Genomic DNA, 20,599 nt, shown 5'->3' with positions numbered 1-20,599 from the left:
AAAGGTCCTTCCTGCTCTTCTTAATAAGAAGCTTTTCTTTAAACCTAGTCTTGGAGTTCCTGTCATGGCGCAGTGGTTAACGAATCCGACTAGGAACCATGAGGTTGAGGGTTCGATCCCTGGCCTTGCTCAGTGGGTTAAGGATCGAACATTACCGTGAGCTGTGGTGTAGGTTGCAGACACGGCTCGGATCCCGCGTTGCTGTGGCTCTGGCGTAGGCTGGCGGCTACAGCTCCGATTAGACCCCAGGTGACATAGTCTTAAAGGGTCCCTGCAGGATGGGGACATTTCACGCTTTGCAGACTGACTTGATTCATCTGTCTTCTCAGCGTTGCCCAGCTAATGCTTCACTCATTGATTTTTGGTGACAGAAACGTATTTGTCCCTGTGTTGTATGTATCAGAGCTTCCCAGCCTGTGAGAAAGAATTCAGTGTGCCCACGTTCCTCCCTGCCTTTAGGGCAACAGGGCAGTGTCTGGATGGCACGAGGCCCCCGGGTACAGCGTCCTCCACGTGTCCCTGCGTGCTGCACAAATACCCCATTCTACACGGGCTGGGACAGTAAAGAGCTCGGAAACCTTGGCCTAGGCATTCCAACTGCTCTATCACTTCTACCAGTAGTTTCTCTTTCTAGGAGAGAATGTCTGCCGTCAGCCACCCTAGCAAGGACCTCTGTTCACATGCCCTCCCCCAGCTGGCCTCCACGCTTCTTTCTTCTTCTTCTTCTTCTTCTTCTTTTTGGCTGAGCCCACAACACGCAGAAATTCCCAGGCCAGGGATCAAAGCCAAACCATAGCGGAGACCCAAGCCATCGCAGAGACAGTGCTGGATCCTTTAACTGCTAGGCCATCAGGGAACTCCATCCTTGCTTCTTTCTTTCTCACTGTTATAAGTAATGATAAGGAACTTCTCCCCTCCTACTTCTTAGCATTTTCCATTTTCCTGAGACTGATAGGAACCATAAAGCTTCTTTTGGCGAATTTCCCTTTCCTTTTTTTTTTTTTTTTTTTTTTTTTTTTTTTTTTGTCATTTTGCCATTTATTGGTCTGCTCTCTTGACATATGGAGTTCCCAGGCTAGGGGTTGAATTGGAGCTGTAGCCACCGGCCTACACCAGAGCCACAGCAACTTGGGATCCGAGCCGCTTCTGCAACCTACACCACAGCTCACGGCAACGCCGGATCTTTAACCCACTGAGCAATGGCAGGGATCGAACCCGCAACCTCATGGTTCCTAGTTGGATTCGTTAACCACTGCGCCACGATGGGAACTTCAAATTTCCCTTTCCTTTATTTGCCCTGGAGTAGCCTCTACTGACTGGATGGTTATGAGAGGCTCTGATTACCTGTGCACTTTGAACTAGTGTGTGTGTGTGTGTGTGAGAGAGAGAGAGAGAGAGAAATGGGGGAGGTTGGGGCACACATGAGAGAGAATTTCAACATGCCAAGGGACAGTATAGAGTTCTGAGCCACATGGGCCATGGACTTCTCGTGTGGCTCCCAACATAGCTACTTGGCGGTGCTTCTACAGTGGCTGTGGCTCAACCCCTGGATTGGGGGCTTCCACATGCTTCAAGTGAGGCCAAAAAAAAAGAATAAAAAAGAAAAAATAAATGTGGGCCTGGAGTTCTCTGATGGCTTAGGCAGTTAAGGCTCCAGCATTGTCACTGCCCTGACTCTGGTTCCTGCTGTAGCCTGGCCTGGTAACTTCTGCATGCCATAGGTGTGGCCAAAAATAAATCATAAATACAATGTGGGTCTGGAGTTACATTGTCTAGGTGCATATCCTGGTTCAGGGTCATTTATTTGCTGTGTGACTTGGAGCCTCACAACCTCTTTCTGCCTCAGTGATGTCATCTGTAAAATAGAATTAGCAGTAGTTCCTGTTTCATAGAGTTGTTCTGAGGAGTGTGATCTGCACTAACCATGGCAGCAAAGTCATCTGAATTGCATGTGGATCCCTAACCTCAGAGAGGAGTAGCAGCAGCAGCTCAAAGACCTGGTGGGCTCTCAATCCTCCCTGGTCTGCCCACTGCTCTTTCATCTATCAGTGAAACATCTTTTGTAGTAGTAAGTACTGTTGATAATTCCAAAAGTGATTTTTTTGTTTGTTTTTGCCTTTTTAGGGTCATAGCTGCAGCATATGTAGGTTCCCAGGCTAGGGGTCAAATCAGAAGTGCAGCTGCCAGCCTACACTGCTGCCACAGCAACACTGGATCTGAACCACATCTGTGACCTACACCACAGCTCATGGCAACACCAGATCCTTAACCCACTGAGCAAAGCCAGGGATTGAACCCACCTCCTCATGGATGCTAGTCTGGTTCATTAACTGCTGAGCCACAATGGGAACTCCTGTTTATTTGGTTTTGGCTGTTCCCACAGCAAACCAGGGATGGAATCCATATCACAGCACCAACCTGACACTGGACGCTTAAACCATTGAGCCACCAGGGAGCGCCCCAAAGAGATATTTTAGGCAATAGCTTTTTGGAAGTAAGAGTTTATCTTATGGGAGTCTAAAATAAACCAAAGACAATAAAATTGGAAAATTATATCTGAAAGAGGTGACTATGCATCTCTTAGGTGTCAGCCTATTCCCTTGGCAGAAGCCCCCATCTCCACTTATCAAGAGTTCCAGAAGAATCTTTCCAAGTACATGTTCTTGTTTCTCTACAGTTACATTTCAAAATTAGATTTACCTTTAGATTTTATTGTACTTAGCTCTCGATGTCAAAACTAATTTTAGATAATGTAAATTCAGGTAGTTCTACTAAGAAATGGGAAGTGGTTTCTGTGATTTTTTTATTTGCCCTATGTAGGATTCTTCCGGTTAATGGTTTCATACTCCAGTGACATGGGATATTGCCCAACTTCACCTGTCTTCAAAATGAGTGCCTTTTTAAACACCTACTGACAAGTAGAATGTACCCTTCGGGATTGACATCAGAGCCATGGCACACAGGGACAATATCTTCACATACTTTGATGAGGGAAACGGGCAAAAACATCTAGAATAGCACCACTATTAGCTCCACAAATATTTGTTCTATGGATAGATAAATAATGGAGTGGGGAGTTCCCATTGTGGCTCAGTGGGTTAATAACCTGACATAGTATCCATGAGGATGCGGGTTTGATCCCTGCCATTGCTCAGTGGGTTAAGGACCCAGGGTTGCTGCAGGCTGCAGTGTAGGTTGCAGATGTAGCTCCGATCCGGCATTGCTGTGGCTGTGCTGTAGGCCAGCAGCGGAAGCTCACATTCAACCCCTAGCCTGGGATCGTCCATATGCTGCAGGTGCAGCCTTAAGAAAGTGGAGTGGAATTGAGGATAAAGCAAAGAAAGAAAATGAGAAATGAGTGGCCTCTTCCCTTGGAGCTGACTCATGCTGCATCCCTGGTTTCTAAAGCTTAAAAGCTAGAAATGGAGGCAGCAAAGGTTATTATCAGGATCCCCCTTCTCCACTGATTCTCTGGAAAACTCAGCAGACAAGCCAGTGAGGTCTTTGTGGTGGCTGATATGTGCTAGCCATGGGATAGGAAATACCTCAAATTTTTCTCCTTGTTGGTCAGAAACTTCATTTTTGATTAGAGTAATGAACTGAGTAGAAAAGCTTTTACCATGTGAATTTCAGGTATGTTAGCCCTGGTTCTAATCCCCTCTGTAATGTGGCCTAGGATTTAATTTCTTTGTGTGCCCATCACAACGGTGCTTGCAACGAGGGTTCTGTTAGTTCAGCTGTCACAACAAATTTGTGCATGGATCAACTTACAACAGAATCAAGAGAGATAATGAGCACCCAAGGATTAGGCCCAGAGCAGTGTATGATTTGATAAACTGTAGAGTTCAGAAAACAGACACATCCTTAAACAACTTCGGATGTGGAAACAATGCATCTGTCCACAACATTTATTACATAATAATACAGATTAGACCTAGAATGTCTTCTGTTTGTGGACAAAAGATCTCACTGCTTTTCAGGTTAGAGGGCCAGAAGAAATGATGTAGCTCCTACTTCCACCTCAAGAAGGTATGTTGGGGAATCACGAAACCGTGGGGACAGTGTGGGGATCCTTGGGTAAGAGGTAATACGTAGGTACCAAGTTGTGCTTAATAAAGGAAGTGGCTATTATTTGAGTGTCCCTGCAGACAGTAAACTCGAGGATGGAAAGGACCAGATCTTCTTTGTTTTTTTTGTGTTTGTTTTTGCTTTTTGTCTTTTTGCCTTTTTCTAGAGCCGCTCCCACGGCATATGGAGGTTCCCAGGCTAGGGGTCTAATCGGAGCTATAGCTGCCAGCCTACACCAGAGCCACAGCAACGCGGGATCCAAGCCGCATCTGCAACCTACACCACAGCTCATGGCAACGCTGGATTGTTAACCCACTGAGCAAGGCCAGGGATCGAACCCGCAACCTCATGGTTCCTAGTCGGATTTGTTAACCACTGAGCCATGGCGGGAGCTCCCAGAGCGTCTTTGTTAACTGCTATAACCCTTGTGTTTAGCCCAGAGCTGGCACATAGTAGGCACTTGATGAATAAATGAAATCAAAGCCAACAAAGAGAATGAAACATCTTTATTTACATAAAAGCTAACAGTGGCCTTTATTAATGGCCTTCAGGTCTGGTCAAATCATGGCTGACATTATGAATACTGCTCCATTATATATCAACAACCGTAATTCAAAGCTTGGCATGGTAGCAACAGAATTTTATAGATCAGCATTGACAACTTTGTAGTGTTTAGAGGACTATTTATCCAAGCCCTTTAATGCTGCAATTCATTCTTTCTGTTGCCAAGTTGGCTGTAATTGATTGACAGGGCCACCGCTGGCCCAGAGAGGACCTTCGTGAAATTAGCAAAAGCAGGCCTCCCTACGCCTGACTCGCACAGCCTTGCTGGTGCACACAGGCTGGAGTCCAGCTCTCTTTCATCCCTTCTGCAGGACACCCCGTGCACTGAGAAACCTGCAAATCCATTTGCCTTGTGCCTGTTTACTGAGTACTTTCTCATGTTACACACCATGTAGGGTAATTACACAAAGCACCTCAAAGTGATCAATTATCCTAACAAGCCTGAAAAGCAAAGAGATAGACAAGGAAACAGGTCTAGCGAGTTTGGTGACTGGTCTGGATGGCACAGTTAAGCAAATGGTGGGATCAAGATTCACGCTCAACATCAGAACCATCTGGAATGCCCTGCTCTGCTTCAGCTGAAGAGGAAGGAGGTCAAACGGACCCCAAAATTGTACGTCTTTCAGCAGCTTGGGATAAAAACATTGAAAGGATAAGAAAGGAAGCTTTGGGTGTTCCTGTTGTGGCTCAGTGGTTAACGAATCTGAGTAGTATCCATGAGGTTGCAGGATCGATCCCTGGCCTTGCTCAGTGGGTCAAGGATCCGACGCTGCTGTGAGCTGCGGTGTAGGTTGCAGACACGGCTTGGATCCTGTGTTGCTGTGGCTGTAGGCTGGCAGCTGCAGAACTTACATATGCTGCAGGTGTGGCCCTAAAAAAAATGAAAACATTAAAAAAAGAAGAAAAGAAGAAAGGAAGCTTTGTGATTGTTGTAGTCTTTATTGTTGTGTTCTCTGAGAGATGGTGTCAAACAACCTGTTGTTTTCCAACTCTTTTCATTTATTTACTCTGGTTTTTCCTTTTTGGCTGCCGCACAGCATATGGAATTCCCAGGCCAGGGATCAGATCCGAGCCACCGTTGTGACCTACACCACAGCCGAGGCAACACCTGATCCTTTAACCCACGGCGCCAGACCAGGGATGGAACCTGTGTCCTGCTATCAGAGAGGCATCCCCTATCCCGTTGCGCCACAGCGGGAACTCCTGATTGTTCTTTTCTGAAGGTCTTAGAATGAATGGAATACCCTTTCTCTTCTGTGTGTCCGCCACAGTCTCTTCCTTGCTCGGGCTGTTGAATGGAGTGTGATGCTTTCAGTGGCTCACTTGACTGGCGCTTGGGGGTGCCAGTGGCTGTGCTGGTGCTTTCCAGGTATTAACTCCTGCAATCCTCACAACAACTTGACTGCCCCTCTTCCCACTCTACAGGTGATAAAACTGAGGCACAAAGAGGCTTAACAAGCCTAGTGAGTGGAAGAACCAGGATTCAAACCAGTACCTTAGAGGTGTCATTTTCAAGGTCATCAATCTCTGTCCGCCCTTTTAGTGCAGATGACTCTCTTCTGTCACATAGGAAAAAGAATTACTGAGTGATTAGTGAGAAGTTAGTACCACCAAAATGTATTTATTTCAAAATTCAGGGCGCAGTTCATCAACATGAATCGCACAATGAGTGTGTCACTTCACTTTTAGCATTTTCTCTAATTTTCAGTGATCATTTTAAAGATGTTTTAGGTTTTGGGGGGCTACTCCAGAAAAATATTAGAGACAGTGACTTTTTTTGGTAATAGTTCCTAGCTTGACTGACTATTTTCAGGTTGCAATATAAAAATATATGTTGAGGACATTTCCCTACTTCACGTATACTAGTAAGATTGGGGAAAGTATCTAGTCACTTATGATGGAGCATGATAATGTGAGAAAAGTGAATATAATACATGTATGGGTGACTGGGTCACCATGCTGTGCAGTAGAAAATTGACACCACTGTAAACGAGCTATAATGGGGGAAAAAATCGTTATATTTAAAAAAAAAAAAAGAAAAAAAGAAAAAAAATTTGTGGCCACTTTTGGGGCATGCGGAAATTCTCAGTCCAAGGATGGAACCCACACCACAGCAAGGACCTGAGCCACAGCGATGACAATGCCAGGTCCTTAACCCACTGAGCCACCAGGGAACTCTAAGAATGAAAATTGATACTGTGATCATGGGCATAGATGCTCTAATTATGGCAAAAATGGATAGCTTCCTTGGACACTTAAGAGACCATTTGTGGATAAATACATTTTCACAGAGCTTTTGGTTTTGGTGGGAAAAAAAACCTTGATGTAGCCTGATAGCATAATATATTTCTCAAAATATAAAACTGAGAAGCAATGATTTGGGTATGTCAACACATTTTCTTCCCCCACAGCTCTTTGCTCTAGAAAAATGATGCCATTCGAATGCACCCCCAGCTGGCACAGCTGGATGAAAATCATTCGTCTCATTTAACTGACAGTACTGATCATTGTAATAACTATTTTATCAGAAAATATAATTTGGCAGACATCTGTGATTAGTATAATAATATATTTCCTTGTCAATTCCCTAAGTCAACCATCACCTAAACATCCTTTGTGTGGTATCTAAATGAACTGTCTTGTCATAATGAATTTCTTTATAGACCTGAGAAATCGCTTTTCTTAAGTTGCCTTCCATGCTGTTAATTTGAAGGCTTCATGCACAATGAGGCTGGAGGGGGAGGTGAAGGAGAGCCCTCCTCCCAGCCCTTTCCTAGGGACCTCAGAGTCCACAGCCTGTGCCCTGTGTCTCACAAAACCCTCTTTGAACTCTGCTTTTCCAGTTTTGGATTCAAATTCTTTCCCACTGGGGGAGTCACAGTCCCAGGAGTTCCCTGGTGGTTCACTGGGTTAAGGACCCAGCGTTGTCACTGCTGTAGCTTGGGTTATTGCTGCGGTGAGAGTTGGAAGGCTGGCCTGGGAATTTCCGAATGCCATGGGCACCTGCGCTCCCCCCCCCAAAAAAAACAGCCCCAGTGTTAGAATGGGAGACTATTTGATGTGAATAAATGTATTAAAAAGAGAAACAATTGGGAGTTCCCACTATGGCACAGCAGGATTGTGAGTGTCTTGGGACACAGGTTCAATCCCGACCCAGCACAGTGGGTTAAGGATCCGGCATTGCTGCAGCTGCGGCTTAGGTCAAAACTGTGGTGTGGATCTGATCCCTGGCCCAGGAACTCCATATGCTTTGGGGCAGAAAAAAAAAAAAAAAAAAAAAAAGGCGGGGGGGGGGCAATGGGCAGTGAGATGAATTAATGAAAATATCTAAACTAGGAAGTAGTGGACCATGACGCTTACTAACTCGGGGAAAAACAAATAATTGTTTATACACGTAATAGCTTACCACATGGCTCAGTCCTTCAGATATATTCATAATATGTACATATAACTAAATAGCCCTATCACCCCAATTACATGATAACTATTTTAATTTATTTTATTTTTTGTCTTTTTGCCATTTCTTGGGCTGCTCCCGAGGCATATGGAGGTTTCCAGGGTAGGGGTTGAATTAGAGCTGTAGCTATTGGCCTACGCCAGAGCCACAGCAACTCGGGGATCCGAGCCGTGTCTGCAACCTACACCACAGCTCACGGCAACACCAGATCCTTAACCCACTGAGCAAGGCCAGGGATTGAACCCACAACCTCATTGTTCCTAGTCGGATTCGTTAACCACTGAGCCACGACGGGAACTCCCCCATGATTACGATTTTAAATCATTGCTAATGTGCAACTACTGATTGAAATGAAATGTGAATATGTAATGGGAGAGGGTGAAGGATGATAGAGGTGGGGAAGAAAGATCTACGTTTTTATTTTTCATAGAGGGAGTTGAGACACCCAAACTACAAAATTATAGAGTGGCAATTCACTTGGAGATAGAGAAAAAATATCTCTCCAAAATAGCTAGAAGAATGAAAGTATTTGACTCTAGAGAAGGGGCAATGGGAGCCCTGAGTCTCAGTTGTATATCTTAACTTCTATAATATAAGCATCAAACTGTACACATATGCAACTGGGGGCAGGGGTAACTTAGGGAAAAAGAATGAGAAAAGAAAAACTGGGAGTTCCCATTGTGGCACAGTGGAACAAATCTGACTAGTATCCTTGAGGATGCAGGTTCCATCCCTGGCCTCGCCCAGTGGGTCGGGGATCTGGCGTTGCTGTGAGCTGTGGTGTAGGTCACAGATGTGGTTTGGATCCCTCGTTGCTGTGGCTGTGGTGTAAGCTGGTGGCTAAAGTTCTGATTCAACCTCTAGCCTGGAACTTCAATATGCTGCAGGTATGGCCCTAAAAGAGAGAGAGAAAGAGAGAGAGAGAGAGTAGAGTGGGGGGGGAGAGAGAGAAGGAAGGAAGGAAGGAAGGAGGAAGGAAGGAAGGAAAGAAGGAAGGAAGGAAGGAAGGAGGAAGGAAGGAAGGAAAGAAGGAAGGAAGGAAGGAGGAAGGAAGGAAGGAAAGAAGGAAGGAAGGAAGGAAGGAAAGAAAGAAAGAAAGAAAGAAAGAAAAAGAAAGAAAGAAAGAAAGAAAGGAAAGAAAGAAAGAAAGAAAGAAAGAAAGAAAAAAGAAGGAACGAACTATCTTTGGGGGGGAAAAGGTAGAAGAAATATACCACCTAGAGACCCATTTCAACATGTTGGTTTAATTTCTCCCAGCACTTCCTCCTTTGTTTTTCCTCTCTTTCTACCTTCCAATGAGCAAGACTGCTGTAATCATATGCTAATTTATGGAGCATTTAATTGCACAGCAGACCTTGGTACTAATACTTATTTACATGCCTTATGTGCACTATTTACTTGATTAATTCAACTGGAGTGCTGATATTTAACTTATTAGATAATAATTATTTTTAAAATTTTACTGTGTGTTCTTCATAATCACCTTTTTCATGGCACAGTCATATTTCACCAAACAGATCATTGATCTTTTCCCCGAATTATTATGTTTTTAAGTGGTTAACGAATCCTACTAGGAACCATGAGGTTGCCGGTTCGGTCCCTGCCCTTGCTCAGTGGGTTAACGATCTGGCCTTGCCGTGAGCTGTGGTGCAGGTTGCAGACGCGGCTCGGATCACGCGTTGCTGTGGCTCTGGTGTAGGCCGGTGGCTACGGCTCTGATTAGACCCCTAGCCTGGGAATCTCCATATGCCGCGGGAGCGGCCCAAGAAATAGCAAAAAGATAAAAAAAAAAAAATCGTTTTTTAAATTAAAGTATAGTTGATTTACAATGTTGTGCCAATTTCTGCTGTACAGCAAAGTGATCAAGTCATACATGTACATACATGCTCCTTCTTATATTATTTTCCATCATGGTCTATTGCAAGAGAGTGGAAACAATTCCCTGTGTTTTACAGTAGAATCTCATTGCTTATCTGCTCTAAGTGTAGCGATTTGCATCTGCTAACCCCACGCTCCCAGTCCATCCCACTCCCTCCCCCTTCCCCTTGGCAACCGCAAGTCTGTTCTCCATGTCTGTGAGTCTGTTTCTGTTTTGTAGATAGATTCATTTATGCCATATTTTCAATTCCATATATAAGTGATATCATGTGGTTTTTATTTTTCTCTTCCATGACTTACTTCGCTTAGTATGAGAATCTCTAGTTGCATCCATGTTGCTGCAAATGGCATTACTTCATTCTTTTTAATGGCTGAGTAGTATTCCATTGTATATGTACCACATCATCTTAATCCATTCATCTGTCAATGGACATTTAAGTTGTTTTAATGTCTTGGCTATTGTGAATAATGTTGCTATGAACATAGGGTGCATGTATCTTTTTAAATTGTAGTTTTGTTCATACATCTGCCCAGGAGTGGGATTGCTGGTAGTGGTATATTTAGTTTCACGAGGAACCTTCATACCATTTTCCATGGTGGTTGTACCAATTTACATTCCTACCAACAGTGTAGGAGGGTTCACTTTGCTCCACACCCTATCCAGCATTTGTTATTTGTAGACTTATTAATCATGGCCATTTTGACTGGTATGAGGTGGTACCTCATTGTTCCCAACTCTCTTGATTTCTCTTCCCACTGTGCCCCCCACATTCAATGAAACTCAGGCTGGACCATACCTTCCACTTTCTCTCCCAGACATCTTAGTCTTTCCCTAGCAGGGCTTCTCTGTCACGGGGACTTTTTCTTTCACTGAAGGCCATTCTGCTTTTGGTGGAAGGTAAGACCTCCCTAGTAGCCCAATGACCATTTCTTGGGCTGTGCTATCTTCTAAGCCTAAGGAGGAGAAAGAACACGAAGAAACAAAATATACTAAATTAGAATATGGGACAGGAGCCATGAGAAGGTGCAGAAGGAGCAAACAGAAAAAACCTCTGATTTTGGAGAACCTTTATGTTTAAGATGAGGTATTTGAGATTTGTCTTAGGGCATGTTCGGTTCACGGTAGGGTCTCCCTGAACTCAGTTGTACCCAGAACTGTCTCGAACTGTTAAATCTACTTCTTGATAGCAATATACTTTCTCAGGATAAAAACTAAACCGTAATTTGTATTTTTTCTTTTCAAATGAATAACAAAAAAATAACTTCAAATATGTATTTTTCAACCATAGAAGAAAGTGAGTCCTGCTTAGTCCAGCCAAAACCACATATACTGGGAAAAGAATCGACTTTATATGGCCAGGTACAAAAGGGAAGCCTTCCTCCACTAGAAAAGCTCAAGATTTCTGCTGTGTCTACAGCTAATGGTGTTAAGTCCCTCCATGAACAGCCCTTGGCAAAGGATGCTGCAGACCCACCAGGATCCACAGAGGAGACACAGCCTCTAGAGGGACTGATGGAGTCTGAGCCACCTCAGCCAGATGGCAAGGATGATACTCCAGAAGCAGGAGGAACGAAGAAGGATGTGGAAGCAGTGACCGAGGCTCAACTTTTTAAAGGAAATGCTGAGACTGAACCTTTGGGAGCAGAAGCCAAGGGTCAGCCTTTGAGGACAGCAGGAGAGATCACCTCTCTTGGAGCAGTGGGAAGTACTGAGAAGCCACAAGCAGCTGGAGAGATGAAACCTCTAGAAAGAGCCGAGAAAATCCCACCTCTGGAAGCGGCTAGAGAGCCACAATCTCAAGAAGTTGTGGGAAAGGATGGACAGTCCCAACTCCCAGACCCAGTTCCCAAGGAGATGGCATCTCCAAAAATACTGGAAGGAAGTCAGCTTGTGGAAACAGCTGCAAAGCAGCAAGTTCAAGAAACCCTGGGAGAAGATGAGCAGTCTCAGCTGGTAGAAACAATTCCCAAAGACAATGAATCTCTGGACATATTGGGCAGAAGTCAGCTTGTGGGAGCAGAGCAAGAGCAGCAACTTCAGGAAACCCTGGAGACAGATGAGCAGCCCCAACTTCTAGAGATGACTCCCAGAGAGAATGGAACACTGGGAGTATCAGATGGAAGTCAGCTTGTGGAAACAGCTGTAAAGGATGATTTGCTCCATACAACGCCTGAGAGTCCAGGAAACATGGAGCAGATCCCACCTGGGAGAGCAGTTGGAAGCATGGAACATCCAGCAGGAAGTCCAGAGACAGGGGCAGAGGTGGAAATGGTCAGAAAAATTCACACTAACAAAGAGGACCAACACATTGAAGGTAAAAGTTATGCTGTCAAAGATTCAGGATGTCAAATGTGCTTCGTAAGATCATCTCTGTGTGGGGGAGGTGGGTGGTGGCTGACCCCCGGAATCTCTATTTCAAGTGGGTGAAGTTTTTTTTTTTTTATTATTTGCTTTCTTTCTTTTTCTTTTTTTTTTTTTTTTGCTTTTTAGGGCTGCGCCCGCAACATATGGAGGTTCCCAGGCTAGGGGTCAAATTGGAGCCATGCTGGATCCGAGCCACGTCTGTGACCTACACCACATCTCACGGCAATGCTGGATCCTTAACCCACTGAGTGAGGCCAGGGATCGCACCCAAAACCTCATGGTTCCTAGTCGGATTCGTTTCTGCTGTGTCACAATGGGAACTCCAAGTTCATTTGATCTAAACCAAAAAGGCTTTCTTGCCTGGAAAAGAGGCATTTAGCTTTCAAGCAAAAATATTTCTAAAGCATAGCCTGCGTCCAGATTTTTAACCTTGGGTTTGTGTTTGCTTTTGTGTTTTTGCTTTCTAGGACCATACCCACGACATATAGAAGTTCCCAGGCTAGGGGTCGAATCAGAGTTGCAGCTGCCAGCCTACACTACAGCCACAGCAACGCTAGATCCAAGCCATGTCTGCAGCCTACACCACAGCTCATGGCAACGCTGGATCCTTAACCCACTGAGTGAGGCCAGGGATTGAACCTGTGTCCTCATGGATACTAGTCAGGTTTATTACTGCTGAGCCATGATGGGAACTCCTAACATAGAGTGTCATTGTTAAATAAAAGGGAATATTGAAGGCATGTTAAAATTTTTGAATTTTCCCAAGTTTATTCTTCATCAGGCTCCATGGTATGATGGTATGATGGTATGAGGCTCCAAAATAAAGATTGTCTGTGAAGGAACTGACCTTTTTTTTTTCTTTTTTCTTTTTATGGCTGCACCTGCAGCATGTGGAAGTTCCCAGGCTAGGGGTCAAACTGGAGCTGCACCTGAGGCCTACACCACAGCAACACCAGATCTGAGCTGCATCTTCGACCTATGCAGGAGCAACACCAGATCTTTAATCCACTGATCAAGGCCAGGGATCAAACTTGCATCACTCATGGATACTAGTTGGGTTTTTAACCTGCTGAGCCACAGCAGGAACTCCTGGAACTGACTCTTTTAATCAAAGAATACACAAATAATGGCTCTCAGAGTGTAATTTTCATCGTTGCCAATCTTATCCTTAGAAAATTACTGTTGGTCTACTCCTGTCCTCTTATAGCCCTTTTTTTTTTTTTTTTTTTTTTTTTTTTTTGTCTTTTTGCCTTTTCTAGGGCCTTTCTTGAAGCATATGGAGGTTCCCAGGCTAGGGGTGTAATCTGGAGCTGTAGCCACTGGCCTGTGCCAGAGCCACAGCAACGTGGGATCTGAGCCATGTCTGCAACCTACACCACAGCTCACAGCAACGCCGGATCTTTAGCCCACTGAGCCAGGCCAGGGATTGAACCTGCAACCTCATGGTTCCTAGTCGGATTCATTAACCACTGCGCCATGACGGGAACTCCAAACTTTTTTTTTTTTGCCTTTTCTAGGGCCGCTCCCGCAGCATACGGAGGTTCCTAGGCTAGGGGAAGTCTTTATCTTTATAAGAAGACTAGAGAAATGTACTATGTCTTGGCAAATGGCGTTTTTTTAAAATGCACTTTACTGGTATAAAGTAAATGGTATCTATATTGTTCTTTATTGGAATTATAATTTAAAAATTCTTTCTGGAGTTCCCTCATGTCCTAGTGGTAAAGGATCCAGCATTGTCACTGCTGTGGCTCAGGTCATTGCTGTGGTGCAGGTTTGATCCCTGGCCCGGGAACTTGTGCATGCTGCAAGCATAGCCAAGAAAAAAATTTCTGAGGCAGGATTTACATTTTGGTAAATTATAGCTTCATCCTACAGTATAATTAAGTGGAGCATTCATCCATCTGCTTCTTTTTTCTTTTTTCCTTTTTTTTTTTTTTTTTTTTTTTGGTTCTTTTGTCTTTCTAGGGCCGCACCCCGAGGCATATGAAGTTCCCAGGCTAGGGGTCAAACTGGAGCTGTAGCTGCCGGCCTTCACCACAGCCACAGCAATGCCAGATCCAAGTCATGTCTGCGACCTACACCACAGCTCACAGCAATGCCAGATTCTTAACCCACTGAGCAAGGCCAGGGATCAAACCCTCATCCTCATGGATACTAGTCGGGTTCATTAACCACTGAGCCATGATGGGAACTCCCATCCATCTGTTTCTTAATTCTTTCATTTGTTAATGCAGCAGTTTTTGAGTGCCTAATCATATACTAGGTGCTCAGCATAGGAATAAGGGGTATAATCCTTGTTCTCAAGGGGCTCACAGTTTAGTGGGAAGAAGGCAGAATTTAAAATACCTCAATCATCTCTTGAGGTCACTGCTTTAATGAAGATGTGTAAAAGTGCTCTGGGAATAACAAGGGAGAAGCAAATAAAAGCATATATTTGTTAGACCAGGGTTGGCAAACTCAAGTCTTTAGGGTCTAGGATAATGACATTTGGTGCAGTGAGGGGCAGATGTAACATCCCAGGGGGCACCAAAGACCTTAGAGAACAGGAGCACAGTTCCATCCAAAGAGGCAGCTGGTTCTTGGCTCCATTCAAAAGCTTGGGGGCCAAAGCTGCCCAAACTGACTTCTTGTTTTGTTTTTGTTTTTGTTTTTGTTTTTGTTTTTTGGCTGTGATGTGCAGTGACTTGATGTGGGCTCTTAGTCACCAAACCAGGGAATGAACCTGGGCCACAGCCATGAAAGCACCAAGTCCTAACCACTAGACCACCAGAGAACTCCCTCAAACTGACTTCCCAGGGAAACTGATTTATATGTGGGATGCTCAGACTTTGAAATGTTTGCAGTCTTTGAATGTTTCATAATTGCTTCCTTTAAACACAATCGTGGCCAAACAAGACAGGATGCCAGGCACCCCAGACCACCTTTTGATTTATGTATAAATGGAACTTTCTATTTGTAATATGTTCTGCTGTCCTTCAGTAATTCTGCATCCTGATTTTGCATAAGAGAATGCTAAGGCTCAGAGATGCTAAGTGACATTGGCCCCGTGGAGGATCTGAGAGAACCAGGGCGATTGCCTTTCCTGACATCACCAGAGAAACCTACTGTTTAGACCTAAAGAGCAAAAGGGCTGCATTGGAAACCAGCTGTGCTGCACTTTGCTGTTGTTGTTTCCCTTTTTAGGGCCACACCTGCAGCCTATGGAAGTGCCCAGGCTAGGGGTCGAATCAGAGCTACTACAGCTGCTAACCTATGCCTCAGCCACAGCAACTTGGGATCCGAGCCAGCTCGACAACCTACACTGACCTGCACCGCAGCTCTCAGCAATGCCGGATCCTTTAACCCACGGAGGGAGGCCAGGGATTGAACCCTTATCCTCATGGATTCTAGTCGGATGCTGAGCCACAATGGGAACTGTGACTTTGTTGTTAATGCTAAATGAGTTCTCTCTTAATATCACCTTTGGTTCCTTTTCCAGGTGAGACAGGAGAAAAGGTTGAAACAGAGATGGAGGATGAGAAAGTAAGTGAAGGGGCTGAAACAAAAGAAGAAGAAACAGGAGAAGCTGTGGATCTGTCAGCAGCCACATAGGTACGGTGATGGAAGGGCGAATGGACACAGCGTGTTATAATGGAGACGACAGAAAAATGCAGCAGAGCTAGTGGTTACAGATCTACAGATCCTACCTTTTCATGTCTACAAGTTTTATACAAGGAGTGTGGTTATCATGTTCTTGATTACATTGTTCCATAAAATTGCTAAGCTGTAAATAGTTAGCTACTTAGAAGAGTTACACATTTCAAAACTACAATAGCCAGAGCCAATACCAACCAGGATATATGTTATTCGAGAGTCTGAGGGCGTTTTCTTCACTGTGGCAATGGGTCCATTCAGTGTAGACAATGAGACCCCGAAACAAAGTATAAACCTTTAAATATAGGTGGCTGGAGAAAGGAGTTGGCAAATTTTAGGAAGCTCGTGATAATAGAGTCACAAAGAATTAGGGTGGAATAAGAATGATCAAGCAACAGGCGAACTATAACTAGGGTTTCTTTCCTCTCATAGAATGTAGATCTTGTAGGAACCTGGAAAAGTACGTCATCTAATTACCTTCTCACCTTAAGTCGGTCTACTACCAAAGATCCTTACTGATCATGGTATATTAAATACGGTAACAAAATTGTCATCAAAGGAATGCAGATTCTTGTGCTGTTGCAAGATTAGGCATTTTCACAGTGAAAGGCTACACATTTTTTAGGTACCATTTTGTTTTTTGTTTTTGTCCTTTTGCCATTTCTTGGGCCGCTCTCGCGGCATATGGAGGTTCCCAGCCTAGGGGTCCAATCAGAGCTGTAGCCACTGCAACCTTGGGATCCGAGCTGCGGCTGCGACCCATACCACAGCTCAGAGCAATGCCGGATCCTTAACCCACTGAGCAAGGTCAGGGATCGAACCTGCAACCTCATGGTTCCTAGTCGGATTCCTTAACCACTGCGCCATGATGGGAACTCCTAGGTACCATTTTGAATCAGCCCTTGATTTTACACTTAATGTGAGCTGTTTCAATTGGTGTTATCCTTTTGAGTGACATTAAAGGCATTTTAAATTAACTGACTTTTAAATGTATTTCAGAGGCAACAAACATCAAGAGTTAAAACCTAGATTTGTTGCCTATGTGGAGTCTATTCCTTGGATCCCCCCCCCCTTTTTTTTTTAAAGATAACTGTGATTTAATATTAGGCTTTAGAAGTAGAAAAAAAGCTAAAAAAAATCAAGATTTAAAACCAGTTATAATATTTCATGAATGTTAAAATGATGCATCATAGAAATTTTAAGAATTCCTTCACTGGCGTTGCCGTGAGCTGTGGTATAGGTTGCAGACCCGGCTTGGATCCCGCGTTGCTGTGGCTCTGGTGTAGGCTGGTGGCTACAGCTCTGATTCGACCCCTAGCCTGGGAACCTCCATATGCCACGGGAGCGGCCCAAGAAAAAAAAAACTCCTTCAAAGTTGCCAAAGGGATTTTTGGCAAAAGATTATATGGGAATAATAATAATGATAGCAATAATTTTTGACAAATGATTGTATGTGAATAATAGCAATGATAGCAATCTTGCCCACCAAGGAATGCCTTGTGTTTATGAATATCAGGATAGAATGATATTCTGGACTCATTTGGTATCTTTATCTTATTTGTAAATATATAAAGATTACTGCTCAGATGAATTACCTAGACTCTTTAGCTTATATATTAGACTATTAAGATGATGTAATTAGTTGTAAAAGTATAGGATACAAGAAAGAATTATCATCTTTTAATGACTTTAGTGTTAGTTTATGTTTCTGACTTTAAAGAGCTAAGGTGAGAGTTCCCGTCGTGGTGCAGTGGTTAACGAATCCAACTAGGAACCATGAGGTTGCGGGTTCGGTCCCTGCCCTTGCTCAGTGGGTTAACGATCCGGTGTTGCCGTGAGCTGTGGTGTAGGTTGCAGACACGGCTCGGATCCCACGTTGCTGTGGCTCTGGCGTAGGCCGGTGGCTACAGCTCCGACTCAACCCCTAGCCTGGGAACCTCCATATGCCACGGGAGCGGCCCAAAGAAATAGCAAAAAAATAAATAAAAATAAAAATAAAGAGCTAAGGTAGACAACAAGAGGAGTTCCTTGAGTAGATGACCTCATTCTCACTGTGAAGTAAAGAAGCTGGACTGTGATTTTATTGAGAGCAAAGATTATTTTATGTACCTTTGAATTCAGGCCTTTAGCTCTTTTAATGGAGCAAAATAGGTGCTTGATAAATATTTGCTGAATCAATCAATGAATAATAAATATCAAGGGTTCTCAAATTTAATTCACTAAAAAAGAATATATTTAAAATATGATTTTGTGTGACACTAACATTTTCATTCCAAGGCTGCTCAAACTTAGTAACAAGCTATACATTTGGTGTAGTTCCCAAAATAGCCATATTTTGGGGTCAGGAAGTTATATAACTCACAACTGATATCTTTCAAATTCCATTTTGTCATCCAAAGGTGTTTTTCCTGACCAAAGGCATTTTTTAATGTTTTTTTTTTTTAATTCCTCAATGAATTTATCACATCTCTAGTTGTATAATGATCACAACAATCCAATTTCATAGGATTTCCATCCCACAACCCTAGTGCATCCCCCCACTCCCCAAACTGTCTCCTTTGGAAACCATAAGTTTTTCAAAGTCTGTTGAGTATCTGTTCTGCAAAGAAGTTCATTCTGTCCTTTTTTCAGATTCCACATGTCAGTGAAAGCATTTGATGTTGGTGTCTCATTGTATGACTGACTTCACTTAGCATGATAATTCCTAGGTCCATCCATGTTGCTGAAAATGCTGGTAATGACCAAAGGTATTTTTGTGTAGATATCTAATAAGTAGAAAATGTCAGAGCTTAGTGTAAAATATGAGAGACCACCTTAAAAAGTGGAATTGTACTTTTGTATCAAGTACTAAAGTTGTAGGATTCATTTACTCAATAGGCATAAAGGTCCATTCTCTATCGTGCAGATTTAAAAAAAAAACTCTAACATATATTAAAGAGATCTATTCAGAATTCATTCTTGAAGGAACTTTCTCAAGAGCATTATTATAGAGTTGTAATGTATAAAAATTTTAATTCTTTATAATCCCATTAGTTTCCATTAATGATTTTAGTCATCTATTCTTAGAAAAATTCAGGAATTTGTATAACTTTCTGATGCTTTCATTATTTTTGTCATTGGCCTTTATGTGGTTACTAAGACATTTTTAGAAATTATTCTTTTAGATCTTGTCAATACATTTTATATTTTAAAATAATTTTCATATTCAAAACCTTTAAAGAAAATTGAAATGTTCCATATTTAAATATTCCAAAATTGAAATATTTCATCTAAATAATCTGCTAATTAATTTTTTAAAACAAAACTAAACTAGTAAATGCCCGTAGCAAAGCTCAAATAATACAGAAAGGCATAAAATGGGCTGTGAAGCTGTCCCTCCAACATCCTTTAGTCCTTCTCTGAAAAGATGATCAAGCTTCTTTTGTTTACTTCCACAAGAAGGTAATGTATATGCCAGGCTATGTGCATATTGCTAAAACAGAAGTGTATGCTTACGTATCCACATTTTAAAACATCAATGATAATTTACTTAGCCCTTGCACTGTGAAAGGTGCATCATGTAAAACCACTAGTCCAACCTTTCCTATGTTAGCATATTTTTCTTTTTCCTAAATGTGATGTGACAGACTTAGCATAGCAAAGTGCATTCGGATCTCCATCTCTCAGAGGAGTTTATAAATTTTGCTTCCAAATTCAAAATGCACAAGTTGGATAAGGCTTGAGCTATCTGTAACAAATTAATTGAAAAACTTCCATTCCAGGGTGCTACGTAGCCACTTTGTAGCTCAGTTTGTGTCCTAGTAAGGTGAGTGCAGTATTTTCTATATCTAACTGGGAGGGAAATAGTAAACAAATGATTTGCCACCTGACATCCCCAGGGTTTTTTTTTTGGGGGGGGGCAGTTGCAGATCTAGGAAATCCCAGTCAGGACTCCAAATCTCTTGGCCAGAGGTACTCTCTACCTTCTCCTGGGGGACTAACAGGATGGGAGTGTGTGGCCAACCGGTGAGCTCATTGCTTTTCCATTTAAACTTGGGAGTAAGAGTTCCTAGCATAGCTAATGGCCTTTGAGCAGTCAAAACACCCACATCACTCTTAACAAATGCTTTATTCCACACTTGGCCTTGATTTAAGAATGGCTTTTAAAGGAAAAAAAAATCCCCCCCCCACATTTGACTAATCAAAGAGTGTTAGATAGTCACAGACAATCTGTGCTCTCTTGGGACACAACAGTTTGTTAGAGCATCTAGCATTAGAAGCACCTCATTTTTATAAAGCTAATATGGTGACCCAATTCTGAATTGTTTTCCAAAAGCCAGCAACGTGAACATCAAAAAGCCCACATGTGCGTAGCCCACATGCCTTTGTCAGGTAAAAGGAGAATGATCCTCTAAGGCATGGCTGTGTCTGAAAAGTTGAAAGCATTTGCTCACAAGATGTCATTTAATCTAAAACTCTGTCATCACCTCTTATCCCCAGAGCTTATAAAGTTAACAAATGGTTGGCTGTAATCTCAAGGTTTTAATTGCAGAAACGGAATCAGTGTAATCTGAGAGAGCTGTTGACAGGTGTGGAATGTCTCTTTTCGGTTCTTGTTGCTACAAACTCCTTAGCAGTACTAATCCATAAAGAAT

General features: G+C 43.0%; 1 protein-coding gene across 6 annotated transcripts in view; it reads left to right on the top strand.

Moving 5' to 3' along the window:
* The window catches only part of ERICH5 (glutamate rich 5), a 32,788-nt gene that overhangs the window by 9,458 nt on the left and 2,731 nt on the right, over positions 1 to 20,599 (top strand). For 2 of the 6 annotated variants that reach the window (XM_005655354.3, XM_021089064.1), the window contains exons 2-3: positions 11,257 to 12,282; positions 15,811 to 15,923. In XM_005655354.3, the coding sequence (XP_005655411.1) occupies positions 11,257 to 12,282; positions 15,811 to 15,923 (1,139 nt within the window). Of the gene's footprint in view, positions 1 to 11,256; positions 12,283 to 15,810; positions 16,618 to 16,847; positions 17,768 to 17,972; positions 18,500 to 19,726; positions 19,771 to 20,599 lie in introns of those variants that run through there. The other 4 variants (XR_002343195.1, XR_002343194.1, XM_021089063.1 and 1 more) reach the window with 4 other exon arrangements.

Source organism: Sus scrofa, chromosome 4 (assembly GCF_000003025.6).
Source record: "Sus scrofa isolate TJ Tabasco breed Duroc chromosome 4, Sscrofa11.1, whole genome shotgun sequence".
NCBI lineage: Eukaryota > Metazoa > Chordata > Mammalia > Artiodactyla > Suidae > Sus > Sus scrofa.
Note: the sequence above shows the minus strand (reverse complement) of the source record. Positions and strands in the feature narration are given on the sequence as shown.